The sequence below is a fragment of the Crotalus tigris genome, unplaced genomic scaffold, assembly GCF_016545835.1.
Source record: "Crotalus tigris isolate CLP2741 ecotype Arizona unplaced genomic scaffold, ASM1654583v1 scf7180000024376.1991246, whole genome shotgun sequence".
Taxonomy (NCBI): Eukaryota; Metazoa; Chordata; class Lepidosauria; order Squamata; family Viperidae; genus Crotalus; species Crotalus tigris.
The window spans coordinates 342,424-354,852 of NW_024100546.1; the positions used below are offsets into that span (position 1 = coordinate 342,424).

Here is a 12,429-nt window from a genome sequence, read left to right on the forward strand (position 1 = left end):
CAAAGGAAGAAAGCTAGAGTAAGACTGAAGTAAACAGAAGCTTTGACCTATTAGAGAGGATATTATATTACCAATTAGATATTTGAATATGGTTAAGAATAGATTGCTAGAAATAGAAGTATTATTAAAATTAGATAGAAAGGATTTGTAATCACAATATCATATCTTGGTATGAAAAGGGTAATAAGAGTATGTTAAGAACTTTAAATAAGGGAAGCTTTTGGTTACCCAAATATAACTTGTTCTGAAATTATAAATGATTGGGATATTTTGAACATGGGTGGGAAATTAAAATTGAAAAAAGTGAAAATAGAATATGGACTGAAAAAATGAATATTGAGTGCTCTCTACTATATCCTTCATAACCATAAGATGAATTCCTTTCAGATATCTATTACCTTTCTGGCTTGAAATTTTCTCTTCAGGACATGGAAGGCAATCATAGCAGCAAAACGGCTTCCCCTTCTGTTTTTTCCTGACATAACCAGGGAGGCAGCTCTCAGTACACACTGAAATAGGTAATGTCTGTCCAATAAATAAAATAAGAAAGAAAATATTAGCATTCAATCAAGTATTTAGAAAAAAAGCTTGTAAAATCATGATGAACTGATATTTAGCAAATAATATAGCAAATATAAGTTAATTCTAAGGATATTTTGTTGTTCCTCATGATCATAAACATCAAAACTATGCAAGATGCCTGCTGATCAACAACTTGTTTAAATAACCTGGTTACTTATACTTTGTGAAATGTTTTAAATTAAGATCATGCATCAATTCTATAGATATTTTAGTGGAACTCATCCAAACCTCCAGACATTTAATCTCTGAGTTCATGGTGATTTTTTTTCTATTTTAGAAATTAGGTTCAATCAGATCAGAGAATCCCTCTAGGTTTTGCGTACTCTTAATCTTCATATAAAGCAGAAATGTCAAACTCGCAATGTCACGTGATGTTGCGTGATCTATCAGAGCTTTCCCCCCCATTGCTGGCAATGGGGTGGGCACAGTTTCATCATGACACATCTGGCCCGTGGGCTGGCACTTTGACACCACTGATGTAAAGTATTAGAGAAATAAAAATTAAGATAATCAACATATTTTTGCTCTGCATTTTTGTATGTTTAACTAAGAAGTAAAATGCATTGAGTATATAAAACTTTGCAAATTAATTTGCTATCAGATACAAATGTATGTAGCATGTATCTTCAATCAATGGTAGTAAGTTTAAAAATAAATTTGGCATATACAAATTACGCTATCCATTACAATAATGTATGTATAAAAGTAATAGTGATGATGTTATGTAGTTTGAGTAATGAAATATCTGCAAGAAAGCAAGTAAGTTTAGAGAGCACCAAGGACCCCCCATTTCGAGACATATATACATCAATTTCTAGAATACTGTAAGTTTACAATATTATTTCAGTGTTAAATTAATATGGCTATTATTTGGATGTCATCTCACATTCAAACAAAATTATCTACATTCAGAACCTACTTGGTTGAAAGTACTGTGCCAGGTGATGGCTTTCTCGTGGATGGTGAACATTTGGTCTTCTGTAACCCAGGGAACCAGCTTCCCAACTTTCACTTGATGGAAGGACTGGTTGGGGAGAGTGACCCAGTTCTCAATATCTAGTCCTATAACCAATTTTCCATTTTGGTCAAAATAAATTTTATCTCCAACATTATTGTTAAATGAGAGTTTTTCAAGAAGAAGTGAAGCTGAATATAGAAAGAATATGCAATTTTTTTTTTAAAAAAATGTGATTACTGTTACTATATAGAAACAGTTGATACTGTATGCATCTTTTTGGTTCAAACCAGGGGTTTAATCTAGCCAACTATTAGGTTAACAAGTAACAGGTACAAAAAATATTTTATAGTGAGATATAATGAGTTGCCTGAACATGCAATACAAAGGCTGACATCTCACTTAAGAAATTATACTTGATGAAGATGGCCATTGTATTGGTCATTTTCTTTTTTTTTTCTTTTTCCTTTTTTGTAAGTTTATATTGTCTTCTTCTTTCAAACTTGTTTCTAATTTCATAAATGTTTTTTTCTATTATTTTCATGTAGGTACTTATTTGTCATGTATGAAATTTTGAAACTAATTTTTCTAATTTGCCAGTGAGTTTTATCTTAGTTTGTCAAATATAACTTGTAATTTTCTTTAATATTGATATTTTAATGCAATTTACAAAATAAATTTCAGTAAAAAAAATCACTACATGCTATATTTGGCATACTGAAATTTAATAAAATAAAGGATATTTTTATGTCTTTCAGAATAGGTAAAGAAAAGTCTAAAGCAGAAAGTTATTTAATCACTTGAACTGAACCTGTTTGCTTAGTAAACTCCATTCTCAGTTCAATTTCTTCTTTGATACTTGTGATTGGCAGTTTAGAAACCTCATTGGATTGAAAAGAGTGTAAGGTCATCATAACTGCATTAAAAAAATATGGCTGCCACTTCTGGTTTTGCACAGTAGTGAAGCAGCGAGGGATCATGGGACTCCACTCCCTATGGCTGATTTCTGCCTCTCAGGGGATCCTAAATGGGCCTAAAGTTGCCCTGTAGAGGCAACACAGAAGGGGGGAAGTCCTGCCAATTGCAGAGCAATGGCAGTTGATCCGATCGATTTGGGAAAAGCCCTCCAGAAACCAGCAGGAGAAGAGGCTAGCTCAACTTCTGAATCTAATCCAAGCTACAAGCAACCAAAGTTCAAAAGTATTACTCTAAGCTGACTGTAAATAATGTGTTTGGAACTGGGTAAGAACAGTGATTTTCTCTCTTCTATTTGGAAATTGATTTCCTAGGGGAAAAAAAAACAAGAAGCAAAAAGTCTCTGAAAGTGAGAAGGAGGGGAACTTTTGCTCCACCCTCCTGCAGATGGAAGCAGCGAATTAAACCTTTCAAAGGAAATAGAAATATGTTGAAATGAAAAGAATATAAGACTTAATTTGGATAAGTTTGAAATTGATGGAATCTGTTAAGATTTTTCTCTTATATCATTAAAACAGAAATAAATGTTAATTACTGAAAAAACTGGTGCTGACATCTAGTGGTCAATGAAAATATTACAACAACAGCTGCTTTACTACAGAGACTGGCAAGGCCCAGGAAAAGATAAATTTGATCTTGGTGACTTTCATTGTCTTAATAACAAAGAACAGCTGTGATTAAAAAAAGGAAAGAACTTGGGCTTTCTATGAAGTGAGAATTATAAACTCTAAAAAATTGACCTTTCTGGATTACAAATACTAATTCATCTATGACTTTAAAGCCATCTGCAGAGAAAGGAAAACCCTGATTTTTGGCTATCATGGAAAATCAGAGATCTGCAGAAAGAATATACCCCCCCCCCAAAAAAAACCAAATATTTTCCAGAAGGAGATCTATGCTATGTTGAAACTAATCTACAACAATAATTTCAAACCATGAGGAAATTAAACGTAACCCTGAAAACATAAATGAACACATCTCCAATTTAAATTTACAACATAAAAAATCTTAGAAAATAAAAATAGAGAGTGAGCAGAGAAAGCAGACAATTGATTTACGAAACAGAGGAGAAAGATTTCAAGATGAAATTTAATAATACTAGGAAATATGACTTAACCCAGATGGGAAAAAATCTACAGGGAACTCTGGACATGGAAAAGAAAAACTACACTTTAAGATTACAAATAAGTTTGAGGACAAGAAAAAAGATTTGGTAAAATGGATTTTGCCAGGAGAACTATGAGAAAGGATTTTCAATGAATACAAAGGAGTAAAACCTTCCTATAAAAACATACCTGTTTTGCCTTTTGTACCCGCAATAACATTTATTAGTTTATGGAAGGATTGTTTGATTCACTGAAGCATATTGAACAAGAAAGATGTTGGGCAAAAAAAAAGAGACTAAAGTGAGAATCAAAAAATTAGATAATGGGAATTATCAAAGGGAGTATTTAAAAATTAAACATTTGTTTGAATATGGTTAAAGAAATAGAAAGATTTTGAATATAAATGAAGATTAGTTTAAGAGGTATGAGCCCCTGGCCTAAAGTAATATAGTATGCCTTCTTTCTTTTTTCTTTTGAGGGTTTTTTTTTTTTTTTTTTTGGCATGAGAAATATAAAAATGTTGGGATGGTTTATATAAAAGAAATGTTTTCTCTGTTTTTTCTTTTTTTCTTTTTGTTCTTAATTTCTTTTAAGATATGAGAAATGTAAAAATGTGATGTCTTGTATGAAAAAAAAGATTTACTTAAGTGTAACTAATTTTGAGAAAATCTTAACCAGTAAGAGTGTTTTGAATACTGTGGGGAAACAAATTTAAATAAGAATGTAAACCAGATTTATAATGAGGTAATCAAGATGATCAATGAAAAGAAGCTTTATACTTATTATTTGCAGAAACATGAGAAAAATGTTTATATTTAATTGTCATTTATTTAAATAAGAACTGTATTAATTTAAGGTTGGCTAAAGAGAATATTATTGGAAGAAGAGGAAATCAAGTAAAGTTATTATACGGACTATATAGAGTTATAGAAATTAATTGTTATTGATTGTTTTTTAAATACTAACCCAGACAACATGATGTTTACCAAATATTAAGGTGTTAAAAATCAATAAAACATATTTTAAAAAATTGCTTTCATGAAATGGGGAGAGAGCTCACAGGGGGAACAGGAAGAGTCCAATGATCAGTTCCCTTCAGACTTTGACTTGCTGTCAAATTCTAGGTACATTATGAACATCTTTTTCAAAGCTTCTTCTGGACATCAGAAATATGATCTGACACTTTAAAATTACAATCTTTTTCTCCCCTTACCTACAAATAAAACTGCAATATATTTTAAGAATTTATGCAGAGACTTGCAGTACTGTGAATATACAAACACCTTAATGACCATTCACATTGGCTCCCTTTGTTTGGCCTATAAGCATTAACTTTAGAACTCAGCACTCTAAAGTACTTCCTCCCATGCCACAAATTGCTTGGATTTCAATCTATAACCTTTAATGGAATCCTTTTGCTTGTGGGTGGCAATGGTGACAGCTTCTTTCACTTAGAAGCATTGCACCCTATAGAATGCTTCCCATCTTATTACAGAGAGATTTCCCCCCTCTCTGCTGCCCTATTGTGTTGTGGTATATAGGACAGTCTAAATCAGACATGTCAAACTCACACCATCACATGATATTGTGCAATGTATCGGGACTGTTTTGCCATTGCCGGCAATGGGGTGGGCCTGGCTTCCACATGACGCATCCGGCCCGTGGGCTGACAGTTTGATACCCTGATCTTGATTGATCTAAATCCCTTGCTTTTTGCTATATTTATTCATATTTTCTGCTCTATATTAATACCCATATCCTCAGGAAGTCCTAATTTGAGGCTTTCCAGCATGTATATTACTCACCAAGTGACACATACCTTGATTTTTTTGGTTTACTCACCAAGTAAATCTAACCATCTGTAAAAGTCAACAGGTATCTGTTTGCATTCAATATGTCAATGGAAATTAAGTCACATTTCTAACATTTTCGACTCTTCACAAAGTTACCTGCCATGGCTGTGGTTCCTGGAGATGTAGTTTCCTGCCACTTGATGTTCTCCTCTTTGGTTGTTGGCTCAACTTCATGGTGTGTAAAGCATGTGCCACAGCATAAACTGCATTGTATGTACTGTAACTGTGACTGGTCATCCTCATTTCAAAAAAAGCCCCAGGAAGGCTCTCCAGTTTCTCCTTCCCAGTGCAGACACCTTCAGTTTCTTCATTCAAAGAAGATTTTGGAAATACACAGCCAAATGCATGTTCCCACACATCTTTTAGGAAACCATCTTGGTGAGAGAATAAGGAATGGTTTCTTGTCTGAAGAAATTGTTGAAAGCCTTCAACTTCATTTGAAGAAGCCACAAAGGACAGAGCACCTTGGAGAATTTGGATATTCCAAGTCCTTTGATAAAAGAATGAGGCAAGGCCCATTTGATTGGTCACAATCCACACTTTACCTTTAGGTTTAATAGATATTGATTCCATTTTAGGTATATATAACAACCATCTCAAAGGTAGAACATAATTATCATTGATTATCATAGCATTAGCTTTGCTGTTAATAAAAACATAGAAGGTTTCCACAAGCCATTTCAGGCCATCAGATATGCTGTTGATATAAATTGGCCTGAGTTGCTCTAAGAAGGCAATGCAGATGCCATGTAGAGAAAACTTTGAAAAGATTAATTGCTCAAAATTTGGTCCACCATGTCCCTTTACTAGGATCCCAACCCAGGTCCAATGGAAATACAAAAGTATTTGAAGAATTCCCCTGAAATTGAACTCCTCATCTGGAACCATATGGTAGTAGAAAGGGATTTCAGTTTTACCCTCCATACTTGGAATAGGGCCATATAGGAACTATAGAAATAAAAATTAGATAGGAACATGAAAAAGAGAAAGAGAGAAGAAACAGTCTAACAAAATAAAATATGTACCATCTATTCTGAAATATAAGAATTCTGAAATATCTCATTATTTTGTGCACATTATATTTCTGAAATCAGGACTAGACTAGCGGGTACTTGTGTTTCCTTACAACTGCACAACTCTACAATTTTATGAATTCCAATCACTTTTTCATTTAAACTGGATATTGCTCTTTCTTCTATAGTGGAAATAATGTTTCTATGAAAGGGTTTTTAAATCTTTTTGTAGAACAATATAGAATTTGTACAATTTGCAGATGACACTAAGCTGGCAGGAATAGCCAACACTCCAGAAGACAGGCTTAGGATACAGGAGGATCTGGACAGACTTGAACATTGGGCGCTATCTAACAAAATGAAATTCAGTGTGAAAAAAGTAAGGTTCTACATTTAGGCAAGAAAAACCAAATGTACAGGTATAGTATAGGGGGTACCTTGCTCAATAGTAGTAACTGTGAGAGGGACCTCAGAGTCCTAGTGGACAATCACTTTTTTGGCAGCTGCAGCTGCCAAAAAAGCTAACACAGTGCTAGGCTACCTTAACAGAGGGATAGAATCCAGGTCATGTGAAGTGTTAATACCACTTTACAATGCCTTGGTAAGACCACACTTGGAATACTACATCCAGGTTTGGTCACCATGATATAAAAAAGATGCTGAGACTCTAGAAAGAGTACAGAGAAGAGCAACAAAGAGGCTAAAACACATGAGGAACGGTTGCTGGAATTGGGCATGTCTAGTTTAACGAAGAGAAGGAGAAGGGGGGGACATGATAGCAGTGTTCCAATATCTCAGGGGCTGCCACAAAGAAGAGGGAGTCAAGCTATTATCCAAAGCGCCTGAAGGCAGGACAAGAAGCAATGGATGGAAACTAATCAAGGAGAGAAGCAACTTAGAACTAAGGAGAAACTTCCTGACAATAAGAACAATTAACCAGTAGAACAACCTGCCTTCAGAAGCGGTGAATGCTCCAACACTGGAAGTTTTTAAGAAGAAACTGGACAGCCATTTGTCCGAAAGGGTATAGGGTTTCTTGCCTGAGCAGGGGGTTGGACTAGATGACCTCCAAAGTCCCTTCCAACTTTATTATTATTATTATCAATCATCGCACAGTCAGCCAGATGTTCAGACTGGATTTGGCATTTTGTCTACCTATCGAGTCCTTACCCAGGACCTGGGATAGGCAGATGTGGATGTTTGATGGTATTACAGGTATCGTCGCAGGATGGAAGCAGTTCCTAATAAGGCCGCCTTTTGCAATTGACTAATAGCAAATTTGTCAATGCCAATGGTGTTCAAGTGGTGCTCCAGTTGTTTTGGGATTGCGCCCAAGGAGCTATGACTATTGGTACTACCCTTGCTTGCTTTTGCCACAGTCTTTCTATTTCTATTTGTAGGTCTTTGTATTTTGTTATCTTCTCCAGTTCTTTCTCTTCTATTCTGCTATCTCCAGGCACTGCCACTCCACTATCCAGACTTTTTTGTCTTTCTTATCGACAATTGTTAAGTCTGGGGTGTTATGTTGCAGGTGCTTGTCTGTTTGAATTCTGAAGTCCCAGAGCAGTTTAATTTTATCATTTTCTATGACTTTCTCTATTTTATGATCCCACCAGTTTTTGCTTACAGGCAAATGATATTTTTTGCAGATCTTCCAATGCACCATTGTTGCTACTTTGTCATGCCGCTGCTTGTAATCAGTCTGTGCAATCTTCTTGCAACAGCTTACCAAGTGGTCCACTGTTTCTTCAGCTTCTTTGCATAGGCGGCACTTACTGTCTGTTGCTGTCTTCTCAATTTTGACTTTGTATGCATTTGTCCTTAAGGCTTGGTCTTGTGCAGCCAGAATTAGTCCCTCGGTCTCTTTCTTCAATTTTCCTGCTCTTAGCCATTGCCAGGTTTTATTATTATCTGCTTTCCCAGCTATTTTTTTCATGTATTGGCCATGTAGTGCTTTGTCTTCCCATGCCTCTATTCTGTTCTTCATTTGGTCTTTCTTGTAGGCCAGTTTGGTCTCTCCAGTAGTTAGTAAGCCTTCCTGATATACTAATTTCAGTGCATCTTCATCATTGTTCTTCAGATATTCTTCCAAAGCCATTTTTTCTTCTTCAACCATCTGATGTACTTGTAGCATTCCACGCCCACCTATTTGCCTTGGTAGATAAAGTCTATCAATGTCACTGCGTGGGTGAAGGGCGTGATTCATTGTCATTATTTTTCTGGTCTGCCTATCCATTGCTTTTAATTCTGCTTGAGTCCAGTCCACTATTCCAGCTGTGTACCTAATGACTGGGATTGCCCAGGTGTTGATTGCCTTTATGGTATTTCCTCCATTGAGTTTGGATTTTAAGATCTTCTTCACTCTCTTGATGTATTCACCTCTAATCTTTTTCTTGACTTCAGTGTGCTTGATGTTGTCAGCTTGAAGGATACCCAAGTATTTGTAGTACTCTTCCTCATCCAGACTCTTAATGTTATTTTCGTGGGGCATCTTGATTCCTTCAGTTTTCACTATTTTTCCTTGTTTGATAGTAAGTGTGGCACATTTGTCCAAGCCAAACTCCATTACAATATCTTGGCTATATATACGGACAGTGTTGAGCAGCGATTCTATTTCAGATGATGTTTTTCCATACAGCTTCAGATCATCCATGTAAAGGAGGTGGGATAGTCTAGCAGATGTTTTTGATGTTTGATAACCCATGTCCTGAGTTATTCAGTATTGTTGACAGAGGAAACAGTGCAATAACAAATAGTAATGGTGATAATGAATCTCCTTGAAATATTCCTCTCTTGATATTAACCTCTCCCAGCCTCTCACCATTGATCTGCAACTGTGTCTTCCATTGTGCCATCGATCTTTGCACAAATTTTCTGATGTTTCTACTGACTCCTGTTATTTCTAGGCACTTTATTATCCAATCATGTGGCAGAGAGTCAAATGCCTTTTTGTAGTCAATCCATGCCACATTCAGGTTGGTCTTCCTTCTCTTGCAGTTTTCCAAGATCATTTTGTCTATTAGGAGTTGATCTTTTGTTCCTCTGCTATTGGGGCGGTTTCCTTTCTGCTCAGGTGGAAAGAGATTGTTTTCAACTAGATGCTGTTGTACTGCATCAGCTACCACACCAGTTAGTAATTTGAATGTTGTTGGTAAGCAGGTAATTGGCCTGTAGTTACCTAGTGTTGCCCCTTTTGCTGGATTTTTCATTATTAGGTAGGTTTTCCCAGTTGTTAGCCACTTTTCAATTTCTCCTCCTTGTAGTATATTGTTGAATTGCTTGGTAATGAGTGGGTGTATATTTCCAGTGCTTCCTTGATCTTCCTTGTTTCTAAGTGGTATTTCTTGATTAGGTATTCTTTGGTCTTTTTGTTCTTCAGCTTCTTTTCTTTCATCTGTTCTAGCTTGCTTGCATGTGATCTTAACTTGCTGATCTTATTTTCTAGTCTAACCTTCCATTTTTCTGGTGCACTGTTTGTTTGTTTTTCTTTTTTGTTGATTTTGCATCCCAGGTATTCTGTTATAACTGCAGCTGTGCTGTACATTAGTTGGTTTGTTTCTTGCAGTGAATTGGTGCTTATACTTGCTATTGCAGTATTTGCATCTTTTAATGCTTGTGCTAGCTGTTTCTTTGGAACAAGCTTCAATGCAGGCAGCCTTATTCTGTTGTTTTTGTGCTGTTCTAGATGCTCAGTTATTCTTTGTTTCAATTCTTTTATTTCTTTAGTTAGAGGGTTTTGTTCTTCCTGAGGAAGAGGTGCCTGGTTTCCAAATGAGAACAGTTGTATATCTCTACTGGATTCTTTCACTGCCAACTCCCCCTGGTTTGCCTCTACATTCTGAATTACTTCTTGTAAGGCTTTGATTTCTTTGCCCTGGGTAAACCTTTGCAGTTCGTCCAATTCTGTTTCTGTAAATACTTTATTTCGTGTTATAAATCGGCGTTGATCTGCTAGTCTCTGTTCTGTTATTTCTGATTCTGGATGTTGTTCTTTCCAGAACTGGTGCATTCGTTTTAGATATCCTCTTCTTGTTGGACTTGATCTGTAGTAACAGATCATTATTTCTTTGTTTTCCATCACTGTGTATCTGCGACGGGTAAACACCTTTTCTTCCAGTAGTTCTGCAGCTGCTGGCCCTGGTTGCTCAGCCAACAGTCCTGAGTCCTGTAACCCATTTTTCACCAGATATCCAGGAACTCCAATATCTAGTGCGGACCTTGTTAACCCGGGCGACGTCCGAGCCGGTATGGCATTCTGAAATTTACGTCTCACCATATTTTTTATGGGAGAGACACTCTTTGTCTGACTCCTCTGATGAGACCTGTCCAGTATGGTTGAACCTCTGGCATAGCTCTCATCTTCCTCAGAGTACACAAGCCCCACAACCACGTCAAGGTAGTGCCTCACTGGGGGATTATTATTATTATTATTATTATTATTATTATTATTATTATTATTATTAATTATGGATCATCGCACAGTCAGCCAGATGTTCAGACTGGATTTGGCATTTTGTCTACCTATCGAGTCCTTACCCAGGACCTGGGATAGGCAGATGTGGATGTTTGATGGTATTACAGATATCGTCGCAGGATGGAAGCAGTTCCTAGTAAGGCCTCCTTTTGCAATTGACTAATAGCGAACTTGTCATATATATATATATATATATATATATATATATATATATATATATATATATATTATTATTATTATTAACAATAATAATAATAATACTTTTGTCAAATTTGTCTGCACCCATGAACAATTTCTGTATGAATATTTCTAATGCTACAGTATATATATGTGGAAGAAATATTAAACTATGTGCTTTCTTGGTACCGTATTGTCTTCAGAACTTGCTTTTATAAAGTCCCTGAAAGTAAGATTTAGGCTTGGCTCTTTCTTTCTTTCTTTCTTTCTTTCTTTCTTTCTTTCTTTCTTTCTTTCTTCCTTCCTTCCTTCCTTCCTTCCTTCCTTTCTTTCTTTCTTCCTTCCTTCCTTCCTTCCTTCCTTCCTTCCTTCCTTCCTTCCTTCTTTCCTTCTTTTCTTCATTCATTCATTCATTTATTGATTTTCCTTCCTTTTACAGTATGGGGTAAGGAACTACACAAACAACACAGTAAGTTTTATGAAATTATATACAAAGATTCAAGTGTACATTGGAAAAGTACTCAGTGTTCATTATTTTCTAGCAAGTTTGGAACGCTAAAGTTTCCAAACTGGCGAACAGGTGATAATCCCAAAATTTAGTAGGGCTTTATCCTTATCCTGATTCAATGCCCGCCCAACAGCCATTACTGAAAGAGATACCAAAACACCCCCCTTTTTTCCAGGGGATGGAGGAATACAGTAATTGTAATAATAGAATATGTTATTCTCTATTGCCCCATTTTAGCAGATATTTGCCATGAATCTCCATTCTTTATTAAATAGCTGGGTTGTTCTGACTTGTTTTAATCTTGAATTGAAATTAATTTTATTTCCTTGGCCACAATTAAATAGTGTTTTAAAATTTGTACAGTATGCCGCAGTGTCTGATTTAATTCTTTTTAGATATTTTAGAACAAATGCATATTTATTTTTATTGTAATTAATTGTAATGTTTATGCTTCATCCGCTAGTCTATGACTGAATAAAGATTGTTTACAAAAATATTAAAGGCTTTTTTTCCAACTTCCATGGGAGAACTACAGAAATCCAAATCTCTATGCTTACTACAGGTTAACTTTTGAAACTGATCTATTATTATATCAAATTCTGAAACTGATATTGATTTATGCTTCTTAAATACATATTATTAAATATGCTTCACAGAGATATGTATATGAAAATTTTAAAAAAAACAAGGCCTTGAAATTTCCCCCCCAAAAATACAAAGTGTGGACAATTTATCCTTAATGCATCTTACCTGTGGAACTTTGTACTTGCCTAAAATATCTGCCAT

The 12,429-nt window shown here is 35.5% G+C and overlaps 1 protein-coding gene across 1 annotated transcript in view; it reads right to left on the minus strand.

The window, feature by feature from the left end:
• LOC120301332 (vomeronasal type-2 receptor 26-like) overlaps positions 1 to 12,429 on the minus strand; it is a 37,307-nt gene extending 24,878 nt beyond the window's left edge. Inside the window, exons 1-2 of the mRNA XM_039328442.1 lie at positions 12,394 to 12,429; positions 5,568 to 6,419 (exon numbers count right to left, since the gene is read on the minus strand). Coding sequence (XP_039184376.1) covers positions 5,568 to 6,419; positions 12,394 to 12,429 — 888 coding nt within the window. The remainder of the gene's footprint in view (positions 1 to 5,567; positions 6,420 to 12,393) is intronic.